The sequence below is a fragment of the Cebus imitator genome, unplaced genomic scaffold (genome assembly GCF_001604975.1).
Source record: "Cebus imitator isolate Cc_AM_T3 unplaced genomic scaffold, Cebus_imitator-1.0 Scaffold136, whole genome shotgun sequence".
NCBI classification, from domain to species: Eukaryota; Metazoa; Chordata; class Mammalia; order Primates; family Cebidae; genus Cebus; species Cebus imitator.
In genome coordinates this window covers 1,053,489-1,072,987 of record NW_016107451.1, presented here as the reverse complement: position 1 = coordinate 1,072,987, position 19,499 = coordinate 1,053,489, and the positions used below count along the sequence as shown (strand labels likewise).

The 19,499-nt window shown below is 53.9% G+C and overlaps 2 protein-coding genes and 1 long non-coding RNA gene across 5 annotated transcripts in view; all 3 read left to right on the top strand.

The window, feature by feature from the left end:
- The window catches only part of DPH1 (diphthamide biosynthesis 1), a 20,302-nt gene extending 8,400 nt beyond the window's left edge, over positions 1–11,902 (top strand). Inside the window, exons 2-13 of one of the 3 annotated variants that reach the window (XR_005202361.1) lie at positions 3,678–3,830; positions 3,952–4,015; positions 5,627–5,748; positions 6,172–6,329; positions 6,460–6,581; positions 8,839–8,907; positions 9,296–9,452; positions 9,564–9,664; positions 10,162–10,240; positions 10,539–10,679; positions 10,825–11,290; positions 11,592–11,902. Coding sequence is in view for 1 of the 3 variants with exons in the window: in XM_017541640.2 (XP_017397129.1) it covers positions 3,678–3,830; positions 3,952–4,015; positions 5,627–5,748; positions 6,172–6,329; positions 6,460–6,581; positions 8,839–8,907; positions 9,296–9,452; positions 9,564–9,664; positions 10,162–10,240; positions 10,539–10,679; positions 10,825–10,914 (1,256 nt within the window). In the remaining 2 variants the exon portion in view is untranslated. The remainder of the gene's footprint in view (positions 1–3,677; positions 3,831–3,951; positions 4,016–5,626; positions 5,749–6,171; positions 6,330–6,459; positions 6,582–8,838; positions 8,908–9,295; positions 9,453–9,563; positions 9,665–10,161; positions 10,241–10,538; positions 10,680–10,824; positions 11,291–11,591) is intronic. The other 2 variants (XM_017541640.2, XR_005202362.1) reach the window with 2 other exon arrangements.
- On the top strand, positions 10,954–12,311 carry OVCA2 (OVCA2 serine hydrolase domain containing). Its single transcript, XM_017541642.2, has 2 exons — positions 10,954–11,290; positions 11,592–12,311. Exons 1-2 carry the CDS (start codon positions 10,975–10,977, stop codon positions 12,089–12,091), a joined length of 816 nt encoding a protein of 271 aa, XP_017397131.1. The 5' UTR covers positions 10,954–10,974; the 3' UTR covers positions 12,092–12,311.
- Positions 12,312–12,534: 223 nt separating this feature from the next.
- LOC119473162 lies at positions 12,535–16,563 on the top strand. Its single transcript, XR_005202363.1, has 3 exons — positions 12,535–13,010; positions 15,555–15,559; positions 16,553–16,563. It is a non-coding gene; the product is annotated as an uncharacterized LOC119473162 (long non-coding RNA).
- The last annotated feature ends 2,936 nt before the right edge of the window (positions 16,564–19,499 follow it).

The window sequence follows — 19,499 nt, the reverse complement described above, 5'->3', positions numbered from 1 at the left end:
ACCAGGATGGTCTCGATCTCTTGACCTCGTGATCCACCCGCCTCGGCCTCCCAAAGTGCTGGGATTACAGGCTTGAGCCACCGCGCCCGGCTACAAAATGAAATCTTAACATTCCCTGCCCAGGAAGATCCTGAGCACCTAGACCAGCATATTTTCCTGCATGTTTTCTCGGTAGACTGCGTTACTATCGTCCCACTGGGGGTCTTGGGCGGGAAATTTTTGATCTGCTGTAGAATGTTTTGGCCAGGGTGGGTGTTCACGTTCCTAGGCTCCCATAGCAGCTCTGTGTGTACCTCTTTGTCGTCCCCGCCCCGGCCAGAAGAGGGGAAAGGGAAGTTCTGAATACCTTTTTTTTTTTTTCTTTTACATTGTTTTGTCTTACGTTGAAGTCATTTTAGGGAAGCGTACTCAAGCTGGTAGGCAGTGAGCTCTTCCGACAGTTCCCAAGAGGTGGGGCTATAAGGAGGGGACCGCAAGGACAGGAGAAGGGTCTGGGGCGGGACCTGCTTGTGTGTGTTAACGTTAGGCGGAGGGATCGTTAGGGGAATACCGTTGTTGGCTTTATCCTGTTTACCCCTTACTCTGCTTGGGGTATATCCCATTTTGGGATAAGGTTTGGTTTCCCTTACCAGAAATGTCTCGCCTTTTGGGGTGAGACTCAATTTCCCTTACTGGAAATTTCTCACCTCCCCTACTGTTGGAGGTTTGTGTGAGGTTCAGTCTGCCCCTAATGGAGAGGTCCTACCTCTTTAACCGCCAGGCCGCCTCCCCCCACGCCCCAGGCTTTTCTCACCATGGTCTATTCAGACCGAGGCGTAGTTTACTGTCCCCCTCCCCACGGCTTTACTTCCCTTGGTCCTGACCATCAAGGAACTGCTACAGGCTCCCGAGGGTCTTTTTCTTGCTCTGTGCACAGAGTTGCTTGGTTGCCGCGGTATTTGTAGGCCTCACCACCCCCCACCCGGCGTTGCTGAGAGGCCGCCTCGTGCATCACACCAGGTAGGTCCCATCCTTTACCCCTGAGGCTGCCGCAGGGAAGCAGCAGGACGCGTGTCCTCACCAGAGGGCCGGAAAGCACCGGAGGAGACCGGTGAATCCTGGACAAGCCCCCAGAATTGTTCTAAGTAATATTTCGATGCCACGAAAGAAATAGCACTCGGAGATAAATCCTCTCGGCAAGGCAATTTACTTGTTTGTTTGTAGAAAGTGATTTATTTAGAGAGAGAATCAGAAAAAGGAGAGAGAAACAGCTAACTCTCAGGCTGAGTGAGAGAATCCAGAAAGATGGGATCCAGGAGAGGAAAGCAGCTCCACACTGAGTGGAAGGGAATAGAGAGAGATGGAGTCTAGGAGGGGAAGACAGGCTTCCAGAGAGGGTGTGGAAGGGGGCCCCAGAGGGGAAATCCAGGAGAGAGAAAGACGGCTTCCACTAAGGGAGTGTTCGTGGAAGGGGACCCAAACATGGAGTCCCGGCAATTTACTTCTGTAGAAGGTGCGGCTCCCGCATGAAGCAATGGTGACCACACACCTGGACAAGGGGGAAGGGGCACTTATGCTTGACAGGGTCGTCCCTACTGCTGTGTAGCTCCCCTGTTGGCTGGCGTTAGACCGCACAAGCTAGACTAATCCTGATTGACTTTTTTTTTTTTTTTGAGACGGAGTTTCGCTCTTGTTACCCAGGCTGGAGTGCAATGGCGCGATCTCAGCTCACTGCAACCTCCGCCTCCTGGGTTCAGGCAATTCTCCTGCCTCAGCCTCCTGAGTAGCTGGGATTACAGGCACGCGCCACCATGCCCAGCTGATTTTTTGTATTTTTGGTAGAGACGGGGTTTCACCATGTTGACCAGGATGGTCTCGATCTCTTGACCTCGTGATCCACCCGCCTCGGCATCCACCCGCCTCGGCCTCCCAAAGTGCTGGGATTACAGGCGTGAGCCACCGTGCCCGGCCCCTGATTGACTATTTTAAAGAGAGCAGGGGTCCGAGCTGGAGTGGCAGGGTGGGTGTTGCGGCGGGAAGGATGGTCACGGGGGGGTCAGCAGGTAGCCGGGGGTGACCACCTAGGTCAAAGAAGGTGGCTGGAGCAGGTGACTGGGATGAGTCAGGATGGAGCCTGGACCAGGGGAACAGATGTGATCTAATGCTAGGAACCTGTGGAGAAGGTTGTTACTGGAATTACAAGGAACTTAAACTTTAAAATAGAGAATTAAAGAGTAAGAGGCTGAACGTACTGACATACTGATTCTTTGAAGAGAAACTTGGGGTTCACTATAACACAGGGAGTAGGATGAGGCCAGAGTAAGGTCTACAGCCTTGCGAAAGGGCTGGGGTTTGCTCTTTACTCCAGGAGTTGTAATTATGTGTCTGCCTGTCTCTGCCCCTCTAGACTGCTAGTCCCTAAAAGACAAGGTCACTTTTCTGTCCTTAGTGGTGCATCCACCACCCTGCCTCGAGTGTTCTTTCCATCCTTCCTGGTTTAAGAGTAAGGAGGAGCAATGGGACAATTAAGTCAGTTAAATGTATGATGTTTATTTCCCTTTTAAAGGAGGGGAGGTAAGAGTGAAAGAATCAGCCAGTGTGGGCATAGTCAGTGGGATTCTGAGTGAGGACGGCAGTCTTTTAAGTTCATATTCGTGTTTGACGGTTTGCTTACAGACCTCATATCTACAACCTCAGAACTTCAAGGTGTCCTCAGGAGGTGGGAGAGGGGAACATGCTCCCAGACCGGCCAGGCTGGCCAGCTGGACTTGGGTTTCCCGCAGGGCTGTTCTCTATCAAGGGGCAGTTGGGGGACTCAGCTCGTTCTTCTTTGCTCCGTGGTTCCCTGTTGTCCGTGGTTCCCTGTTGTCTGTCTGCTCTCCTGAGGAAGCAGGTGAGCCATTTTCTCTTCATGGGCTCAAGCCTTTGATTCCCAGTAATTTCACAATGTGGAAAATACGCCGGTTACCTTCCGGCTTCATGAATCGTCTCTACCTTCAGGATGAATTCAGTGAGAACTAAAGCTGGGCCAGCCCCCTTGGTGTCTGGATCTGGGCCTTAAACCTGGTGGAGTTAACAGCTCAGCAGGGTCTTGTTGCCAGACTCAGTTTGGGTCTGCCCTCCTGCAAAGCAAAGCCAAACACTGAGTTTTGCAGGGAGAGAACAGGCATTTATTGTAAGGTGCCAGGCAAGGAGACGGGGCAGCTAAGGCTTAAGACCTGAACTCCCTGATGGCTTACAAGCAAGGGGTTTAAAGGCTGGTCTGCAGGGGGATCTTTAAAGTGAGTTGAGGGCTGGGGAATTTCTGGAACTTTCTTTTCTGGCTTCACACTGTCTGAGGTCTTACATGACCGCAGTTAGTTGGCATTTTTTCATCTGGTGGGGGGTCCTGGTTTCTGAAAAACAGCTTGGGGGTATATGTCAAGGTGTTGCCTTCAGTTTCTCCAGGGAGCCAGGCATCCTGTGCCTCTCCCTTGGGTGACTGCTGTTTATTTTCTTCTTTAGCAAGTTACTTACTTTCCTAATTGCTGGTTGGGGGGCTAGCTAAGATTCCCGGGATTTTTCTTGAGATGACTCAAAATTTTTATTTCTCTGCTTGAGCTGGGGGAGCCGGGCAGGCCCTGAAAAGGGATCCCATTCCATCTCAGTCTGGCTACGGTCAAAAGCAGACACCAACTCAGCCCTTATACCCATCCTAGGTCGGGTCCCTCGGGGCCGGGTAGCCAATCAGATCCCCCCTGAGATCCTGAACAACCCCCAGCTGCAGGCAGCAGTCCAGGTCCTGCCTTCCAACTACAACTTTGAGATCCCCAAGACCATCTGGAGGATCCAACAAGCCCAGGCCAAGAAGGGTGAGCCTGTCATCACTGAGCTGGGGTGGGGGTGGAGAGGTTGCGTGGCCCAGGGGGACAGCGTCCCCACTGCAGCCCCTTCCTGGCCCTCCACGTCTCACGTCTCTGCTCTGTCTTTCAGTGGCTTTGCAAATGCCAGAAGGCCTCCTCCTCTTTGCCTGCACCATTGTGGATATCTTGGAAAGGTGAGGCTTGGGGCACTGGAGAGAGGCTAAGCCAGGCTCCCCCACCCCCATGCTCATTACCCTGGTGGCGAATGCCCTGGTGGCGGGCATTTTTTCCTTCTGGACCCTCCGCCTTCCCTGTCTCTCCCACATAACCATATACATACTAAGGGAAAACCCAAAACAAATGTCCCAGCTTGCTGAGAGCCCTGCTTGTCCCTGCAAATCTCTCCTTTCCTAAATATTTGGGACGGAGAAATAAACCAATCCTAGTATCCTCAAAGCTAGGCCCAGAGCAGGTGGTAGAACTCAGGGAGGCACCTAAGAATTCTCCCAGCTGCCCCTGTGAGAGGTCTGGGGAGGGGATACCTTTTCCTCAGACACATTTGGGGAAGTAGGGCAAGGCCAGGTTTGCAAAGGGGAGGTACCTGGGAGAAGGTTTTCAGTTCCTCTACGTCCTACTACTGTCATTCTAAGTTTCTGCAGTACAGTGAGCCATCCTTGGTGGGGAGGGTGAGAGCTCAGCCATCTGGAACCAGCACTGGAACAGGGGCGGAGAACGAAGAAAAGGGAGGTCATCTCCTGCTGGGAACCTCCCCCATCCCTGCGGCCGCCTCCCTCCCCTGCTGCCCAGCCGGTTGCCACAGACTCACTTCCCTGCTCCCCCGCCTCTTGCCCCTTGGGGATGCTCTCTGGGGCTCAGGCCAATTTGCATACATTTTAATCTATAAAAAATTAAGTGCTCTGGCTGACTCAGATGCCTGGGCTGCATTCTAAGGAGCTGAATAATCTGCTTCTGGGCACAGCCTGGTTTGGGGAAGGGGGTGGAGGAGGGGGTGACTAGCAGCTCAGCTCTTCCACCACCACACCCCCAGGGGAAGGATGGGAAGACCCAGCACTGAGCCAGGCCCCATGGCCCAGGTGTGAGCCTCTTTCAAGGAAGAGGGGCTTCTCCATTCCCCGGGTGAGTTTAGGGGTGGAGGGTCTTCCCCCACCCCTCCCCCAGTGATTCAGGCCTGGCAGCAGATCCATGGCATCAGAGCCTCTTCCTGACGCAGGAGGTGTGTAGGTGGTGCCATGTGCTGCGGGGGAGCTGTGCCTGGGCCCCCCTTCCTGGGCACTGAGGGCCCTACCTGTGGGTGGGGAGGTAGCGGGGGTCCAGGTGAGAGGGAGGCTCTGTGTATCCATACAGCCACACCCACCGCAACACCCAGCGTGGGAGTGCGTGCCTTTGCGTGTGTGTGTGTGTGTGTGTGTGTGTGTATGTGTGTGTGTGTGCATGCATGCACATGAGTGCTCACTGCTCTGGGTGGGTTGGGTGAGTCAGGGCATGGGACATCTGTGTTTGGACCCCATGTGTGCTGGGCTGAGGGTTGGGGTCCCTCCTGCAGCCTGAGCCTGGGCAGAGGAATGAGGGTCCTCATGCTGCAACCGTTTCAGGAGCTGCTGCCAGGCCGGGGGAGGTGGCAGCTGTGCCCCTCCTAATCTTTGTTGGCAGGAGTGGCAGCTGCCCACTCAAGGAACTGGGAGAGGTAGGGGGAGAGGAGCTGAGCCCTGAGACCCCTCCCAGGGCTGGGTCTCCCCTACCCCACTTCTGTGTCACTGTCCCACTGTTACCACCCCTCCCCACAGGTTCACCGAGGCTGAAGTGATGGTGATGGGTGATGTGACCTACGGGGCTTGCTGTGTGGATGACTTCACTGCCAGGGCCCTGGGAGCTGACTTCCTGGTACACTATGGCCACAGCTGCCTAGGTATGGCGGGGCCAGGACACCTCAGTGGTGGCAGGGCTGGCGAGAGGCAGGCCGGACACTCATCTTCCCCCTCGAAGCGCCTTCCTGTCCTGGTTGCGGCACGAGGTCCCTCCTGGTTTCTGGGATGGCCTCCGCCTTCCCGCTCTGCAGGTGGATCTTGCCTTTGGATTTGGTTGCCTTGGAAACTGTGCTCTGTCCCGGATGCAGGTGTTTGAAAGGCTGTTTAGTGCAGACCGGCCCCTGGCCGGGTGACACAGAAGCCTGACTGAGAAAGAGCTTCTAGGGGACCTGTGAACCCCTCTTCTCCTACCCTGTTCATCTACCTCCAGGTTACCTACTGGGCCTGGCTGCTCAGAGACCTCCGCCCGGGCCCTCTGCGGCTCCTGCCTTCCCAAACGGCCCCTGAATGCTTCCCTCCCCCAGTTCCAATGGACACCTCGGCCCAAGACTTGCGGGTGCTGTACGTGTTCGTCGACATCCGGATAGATGCTGCCCACCTGCTGGACTCTCTCCGCCTCACCTTTCCCCCGGCCACTGCCCTTGCCCTGGTCAGCACCATTCAGTTTGTGTCCACCTTGCAGGTGGGTGGAATGTGGATCCTCAGCCTCTTGCAGGGCAGACGGTGGCCACTCTCCAGCTGTTGCTGGGTCCCCATGCCAGGTGCTCCAGGTTGTTCAGCCTCTGGCTTCCCTTTCCCCCTCCTTCCTACAGGCAGCTGCCCAGGAGCTAAAAGCTGAGTATCGTGTGAGTGTCCCACAGTGCAAGCCCCTGTCCCCTGGAGAGATTCTGGGCTGCACATCCCCCCGACTGCCCGAAGAGGTAGAGGCCGTTGTGTAAGTTAAAAATGGGGGCCAAATCCTAGAGACATAAGAATGTGCCCTGGGAGGGAGCCCAAGGGTCATCATACAGGAAAGAAACTGAATCTAACGCTCCTTACCTGCAGCCCAAGGTCACAGTGCAAGGTGGGCACCAGAAAGGGACTCGACTTGGGCTATCTCTTTCCCCACTGCCCAGTCCGCCATCCAGAGGGCCTGATGGGGGGATGAGGGTGGGCTGACAGTGGTAGGAATATAATTGGCGAAGATGGATGGGCACGCCCAGGCTGCAGCCCCATTAATTTACCATCCGGACAGCTAACAAGCAGAAGCAGCGTGTCTCCTGCCGCCTAATTATTTTAGGTAATGGAAATGCTTAATGTTGTGTGAATGCAGCCAGCCTGAGAGCCGACAGCTCCCCCGGCTGGGACTAGGGGAGGGAGCCCTGTTCCTTACTAATGGCAGGGAGGGAGGACACTCCTGACTCAGCCCACTTCTGGGGCTTGCCCCCTAGACAGGACCTCATCAGGGCCTTCCCCAGCCCAGGCCTGGCAGTCCTGCTCCCCCAGGAGCGCTTCCTGCGCCTGCATCACTCCGTATCCACCCTTAGGGGCTTCCAAGTGTATGTTGGAGGGAGGGACACCCAGAGTGTTGGCCATTCATCAAAATGAAGTGTGGTCTCCGAGAGGGAGAGAAGCTGTCACAGGCAGGTGAGCTTCCACACTCTGGAGTCTTCATGGCCTGGGAAGCCACACTTAGGGTTATGAGTCTTCATGGCCTGGGAAGCCATGTTAGGGTTAGCATGGCTGAGGGCCTGGGGTTAAGCCTCAGGTGTGCTGCTTCATAGCTGTATAATTGGACAAGTTTCTTTTTTTATTTTTATTATTTTTTTAAGATGGGGTTTCACCATATTGGTCAGGCTGGTCCTGAACTCCTGACCTCAGGTGATCCGCCCGCCTCAGCCTCCCAAAGTGCTGGGATTACAGGCGTGAACCACCGCGCCCAGCTGGAGGCAAGTTTCTTAACATCCCTGAGCCTCAGTTGTATCTTCTGTAAAACTGGTATACTGTAGGTATCTTGGAGGATTAGTAGACAGGACTGAGTGAACTAATTCACATCAGGTACTTTGTCTGTGTCTGGTACACAGAAGGCAAAAACCCAATAAACAGTAGCTGGTGGCTGGGCATGGTGGCTCATGCCTGTAACCCCAGCGCTTTATGGGAGGCCAAGGCAGGAGATTTGCTTATATCTAGGAGTTTGAGACCAGCCTGGGAAACATAGTGAGACCCCACCCTACAAAAAAAAAGAAAAAGAAAAAATTAGCTGGGTACGGTGTCCATGCCTGTAGTCCCAGCTACGCAGGAGGCTTAGGTGAGAGGATCGCTTGAGCCTGGGAGGCCGAGGCTGCAGTGAGCCGTGACCACGCCATTGCACTTGGTCTGAGTGACAGAGTAAGACCCTGCCTCAAAAAAAACAAAACATGAAAATCCAGTAGCTGTTGTTGTAACTCAGTAACTGGACCCAAGAGCTAGTCTGGGCACAAAGTAGCGATTGTGTATGGCTGCAGCCTAATGTACAGCATAGCTCGGAGGTCCCCAACCCCTGACACCGCGGCCTGTTAAGAACCGAGCTGTACAGGTGAGGGGCCATGGCTGCCTGAGCTCCGCCTCCTGTCCCATCAGCAGCAGCATTAGGTGCTCCCAGGAGGACACGCCCTGTTGTGACGTGCATTCGAAGGATCTAGGTGGCGTGCTCCTTCTGAGAATCTAACACCTGATGATCTGAGGTGGGACGGTTTCATCCTGAAACCATCACCCCACTCCCACCCGTGTCTGTGAAAAATTGTCTTCCATGAAACCTGTCCCTGGTGCCAAGAAGGTTGATTACTGCTGGCGTAGGTGACTCCCTGAACGCTGCTGTCCACGTCTGTGTTGAGCCTGTAAGGGAGAATCTGTTCCCCAGCTTCCGGATGAGGAGTTCTGGAACTGCAGGCAGCCTGGTCTGGCCTGGGCTGCCCCTTCACTCTTCCCCAGAAGCTTGGGTGGGACAGTTCTTAGATTCTGCGTTACGTGATGAGAGAGACCATACAGTCATCCAATTCAAACTCCTTTCTTTTACATGTGAGGAAACCAAGGCTCTGTGAGGTGAAATGCTGGCTGTCCCAGTTTACACAGTCACAGCACAGCCAGCCGTGAACTCCGCCCTCTGAACGACTAAGCCAGCGAGTGCCTCTTCTGCCCAGATCACACATACAGCCTCCCTTCCACCCCTGCAGGTATCTTGGAGATGGCCGATTCCATCTGGAGTCTGTCATGATTGCCAACCCCAACGTCCCTGCTTACCGGTATGTGCTGGGCTGGGCTGGGCTGGCAGCTGGTGAGGGGTCAGATTTGCGGCCACTCATGCCCTCAGTTGGTTGCATCCTCATTTCCTGGCTGCTAAGCCACCAACCCTAAGGGTCTGAGGCACATGGGCACTAGATGTGGGCATTCGCCCCAGGGCTGCTGTTACCTGCAGCCCTGGGGATTTACACTGAGATCCCGAAACTGCCAGCTCCTATCTGCTCCAGCTATGGGACAGGTCTTCCTAATGACAGTCCCCACTCTTGCCTCTGTTCCCAATGACCTGCATAGGGCCTAAAGGCTCAGGAGCCTACAGGGCTGAGTCAGGGGCTGTGTGCCCAAGAGTCCCCACAGTGGCTGTCTCAGTGACCCTGGCTGCTGCTTTTCCAGGTATGACCCATATAGCAAAGTCCTGTCGAGAGAGCACTATGACCACCAGCGCATGCAAGCTGCTCGCCAGGAAGCCATAACTGCTGCCCGCTCAGCTAAGTCCTGGGGCCTCATTCTAGGCACTTTGGGTCGCCAGGGCAGTCCTAAGATCCTGGAGGTCAGTGGGCTCCGGAGGGCCTCTGGAGGAGGGGAGGAGCTGGGAAAACCACAGGTTCAGCTTTGGCTGCATGAGCATGGTGACCTCCATCCTGCTGCCTCCTCCCAACAGCACCTGGAGTCCCAGCTCCGAGCCCTGGGCCTTTCCTTCGTGAGGCTGCTGCTCTCTGAGATCTTCCCCAGCAAGCTTCGCCTACTTCCTGAGGTGGATGTGTGAGTTTCCCCACCTTACCTGCCTGGCTATGACTCTGGATAAAGCAGCTTAGAAGTTGGGTCCTGCCCAGCCTGTCTGGAAGGCTGGAGCCAATAGGAATTGCTTCCATGGTCATGGAATTTTAGTGTTGACAGAGACTTCCCAGGCAGGGCTAACTGGGTCACACCTGCTTCAGGGCTCAGAGGCAATGGCAGCATCACATTTGTCATTGAGATGAGTTGCAGGGGTGCCCGACCCCCCCGGTAGCAGATACTAAATTTGGTTCTGGGGATGCTCTCACCAGTGAGCTGCCCTGGAAAGCTCATTGTCAGCAGAGGAAGCAGGAGAAAACACAAAACAATGCAGTATCCCAAACAGCAGCAGGTGACTGTGTTTACTCTAGGGTTCGTAAGGCTTGGTAATTAATGGGTTTGTAGGGGTACTGTCATGTTCTTCAGCATGCTGCCTGGAGGGAGGGGCGGCACCTCCTAGGGTCTGACCTGGCTTCCCTTCCCAGGTGGGTGCAGGTGGCGTGTCCACGGCTCTCCATTGACTGGGGCACAGCCTTCCCCAAGCCGCTGCTGACACCCTATGAGGTAACACCAAGTTCCGAACCCCTGGGAGAGTGGGTTTTGCACGTGCTTCTCAAAGGCCAGGTCTGGAGTGGGGTGGGGTGGGTGGGCAGGATTTGGTTATGTTAATAGGTTCCGGAGTCTTTCTCGAATTCTCCAGTTCCTAGCTGTGTGGTGTTAGACAAGGCCCTGACCTCTGAACCACACACTTCACTTCCGTGGTAGGGGACTGTGTGCCCTTCACAGGCTGTTGTGAGGGCTGAGTTTCAGTATCCAGGACCAGGAAGACACGGGCAAATGTTCTGTCTGGTCTCCCCCGCAGGCGGCCGTGGCCCTGAGGGCCATTTCCTGGCAGCAGCCCTACCCCATGGACTTCTACGCCGGCAGCTCCTTGGGGCCCTGGACGGTGAACCACGGCCAAGACCGGCGTCCCCAGGCCCTGGGCCGGCCCGCGCAGGGGAAGGTGGGCGGGGTTTCCAGGAGGGAGGAGAGACTGCGCCTGGGCCCTGGCCGCCTCTGGCGACACAAGCCGAGGCCGCCGCCCGGCGACCGCGACGGGAAATGCAGGGTGGCAGAAGCGAGACCCTGACCAAAGTCTGCGACCTCAGGTGCAGGAGGGGTCCACGCAGCCCCCTTCAGCCGTGGCTTGCGAGGACTGCAGCTGCAGAGACGAGAAGGTGGCGCCGCTCGCTCCTTGACACGCTCCCGGCCCCCAGGTACGCCTCTGCTCTGGCTGCGCCCCTCCCCTCACCGTTGTCATGGGAACGTCTTGGCGCTGCGAGGCCCGCCTTCGGGGTGGTGCCTGCGTTTGGTTCCGCCCCTTGCACTCTCCTTCCGCTCGGGGAAAGGCCGCTTCCGGTGCTTTCATTGCGATTCTGCCGAGCATAATGGCCACGCAGCAGCGAACCCTCCGGGTCCTGTGCCTGGCGGGCTTCCGGCAGAGTGAGCGGGGCTTCCGCGAGAAGACCGGAGCACTGAGGAAGGCGCTGCGGGGCCGCGCCGACCTCGTGTGCCTCAGCGGCCCGCACCCGGTCCCGGACGCCCCGGGCCCCGAGAGCGCCAGATCAGACTTCGGTGAGACAAGCCCTGCTCTGGAAATGCACTCGGCTTTCGCCATCTTGTTTCGTCCCCTCAGCGTCCCCCACCCTCATTCCTCCCACCCAGCCTATCCCCTCCTGCTCAACGTACTGCCTGTGCTCCCAGGCTTCCGCCGTCCTCCGTCGCCTCCTATTCAGGCCAATCCCTGCATTCCCCCTCTACTCTCCCCTAGACTTTCGCCTTCCTGCCCGCTTTTTTCTCTGCCATCTCGAATCCTCCCGCCCTTCCTGGAGCCTCCCGTGCCCTAAGCCCAGCCTCTTTCCCCGTATCGCTGTAGGGTCCTGCCCTCCGGAGGAGCAGCCTCGAGGCTGGTGGTTTTCAGAGCAAGAGGCGGACGTTTTCTCAGCATTGGAAGAGCCCGCCGTGTGCAGGGGCCTGGAGGAAGCCCTGGGGACGGTGGCGCAGGCCCTGAACAGGCTGGGGCCTTTTGATGGGCTTCTTGGTTTCAGCCAAGGGGCTGCGCTGGCAGCCCTCGTGTGCGCCCTGGGCCAGGCAGGCGATTCCCGCTTCCCCTTGCCGCGGTTTGTCATCTTGGTATCTGGATTCTGTCCCCGGGGCCTTGGATTCAAGGAATCTATCCTGCAAAGACCCTTGTCATTGCCTTCCCTCCATGTTTTCGGGGACACTGACAAAGTCATCCCCTCTCCGGAGAGTATGCAGCTGGCCAGCCGATTCCCTGAAGCGGTCACCCTCACTCACTCCGGTGGCCACTTCATTCCAGCAGCTGCACCCCAGCGTCAGGCCTACCTCAAGTTTTTGGACCAGTTTGCAGAGTGAGATCAAGAAATGTCTCTGCTCCTACATCCATCCCCCTTGGGGTAGTCTCGTCATCCGTGCTCCTCCCAGGGCTCTACACTGGTGTTGGCGGGCCTCACCAGGACCAGTTAAGAGACAGCTATAGGCCAGGTGCAGTGGCTCATGCCTGTAATCCCAGCTCTTTGGGAGGCCGAGGCAGGTGGATCACGACGTCAGGAGTTCGAGACCAGCCTGGCCAACATGATGGAACCCCGTCTCTACCAAAAATTTTTTTTTTTATAAAAAAAATTACCCGGGTGTCGGGGCATGTACCTGTAATCCCAGCTTCTTGTTAGGCTGAGGCAGGGGAATCGCTTGAACCTGGGAGGCAGAGGTTGCAGTGAGCCAAAATCACACCACTGCACTCCAGCCTGGGCAACAGAGTGAGGACTCAGTCTCAAAAAAAAAAAAAACAAACAAAAAAATCAGTACTCGGGACTTGGTTACATGAGCCCCGCCCTGTACTGAAGAAAAGGGGAGCACAGGCCTGTAATGGACATTGACCTTGATTTGTGAGACTCAAACAAGAAAATGCCTGGAGAGCCCTGGATTAAAAGAGTGATGTGGGACGAGCAGAGGCTGGCACCCCGGTGACTGCCACATAATAAAGTGACGATTTGGAGCATCTTTTTCCAGTACACACAGAAAAACACTGTCTAATGGAAGTCGCTTTCTTGGCCACCTACACGGTCTTGTGGGCAGCACCAAGCAGGGAGGTGTTTCCAGTGGTGCCAGGACAAGCCCCTGCACAGGCGCACATACTCACATGTTACTGCTGGAAGTTTTCAGTCCCAAGCTGAAGGGAAGGAGCCCTCGTTGGCAGTGTTAGGGAGGAATATACATCTGAGAAGTTTGGGGAAGATGTCGCCTGGCAAGGCCAGAGTAATTTTAGCCTTCCTCTGTCTCTCAAACCCTGGCTGTGTGCTCTGCTTCTCCTTAAGTGCTCTTACTCCTCTGAATTGTTAGCTTGAAGGATGAGTTGATGTCAGACCTTGGGTGGACGCCAAAGACAGTACAGAATGAAGAAACAGACTCTTGCTCTGTTGCCAGGCTGGAGTACAATGGCGCAATCTCAGCTCACTGCAATCTCAGCCTCCTGGGTTCAAGCAATTCTCCTGCCTCAGCCTCCCCAGTAGCTAGGACTACAGGTGCACAGCACCACGCCCAGCCAATTTTTGTATTTTTAAAGTACAGACGGGGTTTCACCATGTTGGCCAGGATGGTCTTGATCTCTCGACCTCGTGATCCGCCTGCCTTGGCCTCCCAAAGTGCTGGGATTACAGGCGTGAGCCACCGTACCCGGCCAACAGCCTCATCTTAAATTGACCCCATCTTCAGGGTTTCTGAGACTGTTGCCATTCTTTAGTGACTACAGCCAAGGCCTAGGCAACCCAGCTGGTTTCGTTTTGGGTAGTGTAGTTTTTCTTGGATACTTTTTAAAAAATCTATTAGTTACTCCCCCCAACAAGAGCTTAACCTTGCCACTGCAGGGACCTTATCTGTCTCATTGTCTTCCTGCCACCTTCCTTCCTGTCTTCAGTGACTGGAAGAAATATCTGTTCCTTTAGCAACCTAGTCTGTTCCCAGCTGATGCCCCTTAGAGAAGCAGAAGCAGCAGTCTGACTTGGTTTGAAAACTGGAAAATGGACTCCTCAAATTTCCACAATTCAGCACCTGCCCTGAAGAGGGAGGCTCCGACCAGACCCAAACCTGGTCAGTGTTACCTATCCCCTCTCTCTGTGCCAGCTACAGGAGTAGTCCGGACACCCAACAGTCATTCAGGAAAACCATGAACTTCAGGACTCGGGGGCTGGGGGTGGCTGGGAAGAGGACACAACACAAGCCTCGAACTGTCTCTACCTTGAGGATCTTGCGGCTGCCCACTGCCAGTGCCACAAGGCGGCTTTGCAGGCCACACCGGATATCCTGGGCGCACGTGCCTGGTGGCACCTGAACTTCAATGAACACCTCCTCCAGAGTCGTACCACTGGCCCCACGGGGTCCCACACAGAACCACCCCACTCCACTCCTCAAACAGGGCCGACATACTCCAGTCGCCTCCCAGCTGCAGTTGCGCCAGGCCGAGCTGAGCCGGATACTTTTTTTTGAGATGGAGTTTAGCTCTGTTGCCCAGGTTGAAGTGCAGTGGTGTGATCTCGGCTGACGACAGCCTCTGCCTCCCATTCTCCCACCTCAGTCTCCTGAACAGCTGAGATTACAGGCACATGCCATCATGTCCAGCTAATTTTTGTATTTTTAGTAGATACAGGATTTCACCCTGTTGGCCAGGCGGGTCTCGAACTCTACCTCAAATGATCCGCCCGCCTTGGCCTCCCAAACTGCTGGGATTACAGCCATGAGCCACCACACCCAGCCCTCTTAAAGACAAGGTCTGGCTCTGTCACCCAGGCTGGACTTCAGCAGTGCAATTGGCAGCCCTAAGCCATCCTCCCATCTCAATCTCCTGAGTAGCTGGGGCTATAGGCGTGCATTGCCAAGCCCAGCTAATTGTATTTTTTGTAGAGACGGGGTTTCATCACGTGCATGACGGTCTTGAACTTGTTTGCTCAAGCAATCCACCTGCCCAGCCTCTCAAAGTGCTGGAATTATAGGTGTGAGCCACCTCAACTGGCCAATTGCCACTCTTAATGATTTCCCTCCCACTGCCAGTGCCACCTGAGACCCCCCTCCTCCTAAGCGCACACGCGCACACACACAGCTTTCTGACTTCTTTCCTGCCTCTGCAAGACAGGACGCCTGTTCTTTTTCTGGAAGATCACGCCAACTCCTATCTAGCCATCAGACATAGCTGCCAAGGAGATGAGAGACTGAGCAGGAACTGTGTGGTTAGGGGATACAGCACAAATCCTCTGGCACCTTTTTACTGACAACCAGACTGATATCCCTTAGGTTACCCAAAGTTCTGGGTTCCTTGCTACAGAGAGCAGCTGTCCAAGATTAAAAAAAAAAAGGAATTATCCACCCAGACAGAGACTCAGCTTACTGGGTGTGGAAATTGTGTGTTGGGAAGGGTGAGAGATCATCTCTGCCTTGTTCTTGGTGGTTTAAGGAATCTCCTTTAGCAAAAGGAGATTTTGTGGTATCGGATCTATTGAATTTCAGGGAAAAAAAAATCTGATTTAAAATTTCAGAAATTGCACAGAAAAATTCAGAGTTCTGGCTTTTCTGGAAATGATTGATCTGCAGTGCAGGGCTCCCTTACCCTCGTGGCAATCATAGGCTGCCTCTTTAGCGTGGTCCCAAGAGAGGAAAATGACTCGTCTACCCCAGCTGCATGGGACTCTTGTGAGGATGAAAGTAGAGAGGGGGGCAGAAATAGTGGGGAGTGAATTTTAAGGCTTAAAATGAGAAGTGGGGTGCGTAGAGCCCAGCAGTATTTGGTGGAGCAGAAGGGCTCCTGGTAGGGGTGAGGATTCCTCCTGAGAACCAGTGTCCAAGCTAGAAGGAAACCTGGGGTTAGTAATTCTCAGCAAGTGGAACATTTCACTTCTTATCAGACCATCCAGGAGCAAGAGAGACTCGGGGGGTTGTGCCCTTCCCCCATCCGCAATGCACAGATTCTGTGGGCCATTTACATCCAGATCATTTGTTAAAAGCTGAATTCTGGGCTGGGCAAGGTGGCTGGCACCTGTAATCCCAGCACTTTGGGAGGCCAAGGTGGGGGTGGATCATGAGGTTTTCACATGGTGAAAACCCCGTCTCTACTAAAAACAAAAATTAGCCAGGCTTGGTAGTGGGTGCGTGTAGTCCGAGCTACTCGGGAGGCTGAGGCAGGAGAATCACCTGAACCCGGGAGGCAGATGTTGCAATGAGCCGATATCTCACCACTGAACTCTAGCCTGGCGACAAAGCAAGACCTGTCTCAAAAATACAAAACAAAAACCTGACTTCTGGCCGGGCATGGTGGCTTACACCTGTAATCCCAACACTTTGGGAGGCCAAGGCATTTGGCTTGTGGGTGGATCACCAGAGGTCAGGAGTTCGGGATGAGCCTGGGCAGCATGGCAAAACCCCATCTGTATTAAAAATACAAATATTAGCCAGGCATGTTGGCGCACACCTGTAATCCTAGCTACCGGGGAGGCTGAGGCAGGAGAATCACTTGAACCCAGGAGGCGGAGGTTGTGGTGTGCCAAAATTGCAACACTGCAATCCAGCCTGGGTGACAGCGAGACTCTGGTATCAAAAAACACCAAAACCAGCCAGGCGTGGTGGCTCCCGCCTGTAATCCAAGCACTTTGGAGGCCAAGGCGGGCGGATCACCTGAGGTCAGGAGTTCAAGACCAGCCTGACCAACATGGTGGAACCCCGTTTTTAAAAAATAATAATAAAAAAAAAAGAAAAAAATATTTAAAAAACAAAACCAAAACCAAACAAACAAAAACTTGAATTCTGGAACCAACTCCAGATGTACTGAGTCAGAATCACTGGGACTCAGGAATCTCCATTTTGGCAAATTGCCCCCATCATTCTTAAGCAAGGTATTAGAAAAATCACTGCCTTAGGGGTTGAATAAAAGTCTCCAGTGAGGGTATGTTATTTGAAAATAAGCCCCTAGTGTGACTCTCATGCAACCCACCAGGGAGGGGAGTAAGCTCCCCAGAAGAATCATTGATTAAACATTTTCAATTTATAGCTAAGGAAAATGAGGTCCGAAGGATAGGAATAGCATTTTCATTCATTTATTTATTTGAGACGGAGTCTCGCTTGGTTGCCCAGGCTGGACTGCAATGGCACAATCTCCACTCACCGCAACCTCTGCCTCCCGGGTTCAAGCGATTCGCCTGCCTCGGCCTCCAGAGTAGCTGGGATTACAGGCATGCGTCACCACCCCCAGTTAATTTTTAAATTATTTGTAGAGAGGGGTCTTACTATGTTGGCCAGGCTGGTCTTGAACTCCTGGGCTCAACTGATCCTCATGCCTCAGCCTCTCACAAGTGTTGGGATTACAGGCATGAGCAATCCCACCCGGCCCTAAATTGGGCAACATTAAAGCTCTTGCTTATCACAATGTCTGGTATACAGTTAGTACTCAATAAACACTATTTTGGCAGGGCTCTGGCTCACACCTGTAATCCCAACACTGTGGGAGGCCGAGGTGGGCGGATCACTTGAGGTCAGGAGTTCGAGATCAGCCTGGCCAACATGATGAAATTCTGTCTCTATTAAAAATGCAAAAATTAGCTGGGAGTGGTGATGCACACCTAGTCTCAAGTACTCAGGAGGCTGAGGCAGGAGAATCGCTTGAACCTGGGAGGCGGAGGTTGCAGTGAGCCGAGATTGTGCCACTGCACTCCAGCCTGGGACACAAAGCAAGAGTCTGTCTCAGAAGAAAAAAAAAAATTTTATATATATATATATATGTATAGCCGATACATATATATCATATATATATTAGGCAATAAATATACGTAGCTTAAATCTCACAACTTCATGTTCATGTTTAATCTCACAATTTCATGAGGTAAGTACCATCATTATTATTATTAGAGACAGAGTCTCAGTCGCCCAGGCTGGAGTTCAGTGGCACAATCTCGGCTCACTGCAACCTCTGCCTCCTGGGTTCAAGTGATTCTCCAGCCTCAGCCTCCCCAGTAACTGGGATTACAGGTGCCCACCACTGCGCCTGGCTAACATTTGTATTTTTAGTAGAGACTGGGTTTCACCACCTTGGCCAGGATGGTCTCAAACTCCTGACCTCATGATCCACCTGCCTCGGCCTCCCAAAGTGCTGGGATTATAGACGTGAGCCACCATGCCTGGCAATTTTTTGTGTTTTTAGTAGAGATGGAGTTTCACCATGTTGGCCAGGCTGGGTTATTTTATCATTTGAAGACAGGGTGTACCTCTGTCACCCAGGGTGCAGGATCAGTTTCCGTGGCTCACTGCAGCCTTGACCACTTGGGCTGAAGCACCCTCCTGCCTCAGCCTCCTCAGTAGCTTCCTGAGACTGCAGGTGCAAACTACCACACGGGCTTTTTTTTTTTTTTTTTTTTTTTTTTTTTTTCCCCCAAGAGATGGAGTCTCACTGTGTTGCCCAGGCTGGTCTTGAACTCCTGGGCTCAAGCAGTCCTCCAGCCTCCACCTCCCCCCACCCCCAAAATGCTAGGATTACGGGCATGAGTCACATCTCCCAGCCCTAAATGACGATTTTTTTTTTGAGACAGGGTCTTACTCTGTCATCCAAGCAGGAGTGGTGGTGAAATCACGGCTCCATGCAGCCTCGAGCTCCCAGCCTCAAGCAATCCTCCCACCTCAACTTCCCAAGTAGTTGGCACTACAGGTGTGCACAGCTGGCTATTTTTCTTTCTTTAAGACAGAGTCTCCCTCTGTCACCCAGGCTGAAATGCAGTGGAGCAATCTTGGTTCACTGCAACCTCCGCCTCCTGGGTTCAAATGATTCTCCTGCCTCAGCCTCCTCAGTAGCTGGGGTTACAGGCACGTACCACCACACCCGGCGAATTTTTGTATTTTTAGTACACACGGGATTTCACCATATTGGTCAAGCTGGTCTTGAACTTTTGACCTCGTGATTCACCCGCCTCGGCCTCCCAAACTGCTGAAATTACAGGTGTGAGCCACTGTGCCCGGCCTAATTTTTTTTTTTTTCCCTTTCTTCCTTCCTCTTGTTGAGACAGGAGTTTCACTCTTGCTGCCTAGGCTGGAGTGCAAAGGTGCAAGCTTGGTTCACCACAACCTCCGCCTCCAGAGTTCAAGCAATTCTCTTACCTCAGCCTCCCAAGTAACTGGGATTACAGGCATGCGCCACTGTGCCCGTCTACTTTTGTATTTTTAGTAGAAATGGGCTTTCACCATGTTGGCCAGGCTGGTCTCAAACTCCCGACCTCAGGTAATCCACCCGCCTCGGCCTCCCAAAGTGTGGGGATTACAGGCGTGAGCCACCGTGCCCTTCCTGTAAATGATTTCTAAGATGCTAAACAACTCTGCTGGTGTCTGGTCAATCCTCTGGTTCTTTCCCCTCTGACCACATTCTGACCTCTTCTCAGAATATCCCAACCATTTGTCTTTTCTACCTCTGATTCCACCTTGAACTCCTAAAGCTCTTAGAGAGCCCCTTACCAAGGAACCTCGCAACAGCCCCAGGCCTGTTCACTCTGGAGTGAACCCAGGAGGCCGAGGTTGCAGTGAGCCGAGATTGTGCCCCTGCGCTCCAGGGCGATAGAGCAAGACTGTCTCAGAAGAAGAAAAAAAAAGTATGGGGCTGGAAGCAGTAGCTCACGCCTGTAATCCCAGCACTTTGAGAGGCCGAGGCGGGCAGATCATGAGGTCCGGAGATAAGAGACCAGCCTGGCTAACACGGTGAAACCCCGTCTCTACTAAAAATACAAAAGTTAGCCAGGCATTGTGG

What these genes read in the sequence shown, in the direction of transcription:
- OVCA2 (XM_017541642.2), top strand. Translation starts at nt 10,975, where the DNA reads ATGGGAACGTCTTGGCGCTGCGAGGCCCGCCTTCGGGGTGGTGCCTGC. An exon ending in GAGCGCCAGATCAGACTTCG is followed by an intron (nt 11,291 to 11,591) that starts GTGAGACAAGCC and finishes GTATCGCTGTAG; the next exon opens with GGTCCTGCCCTCCGGAGGAG.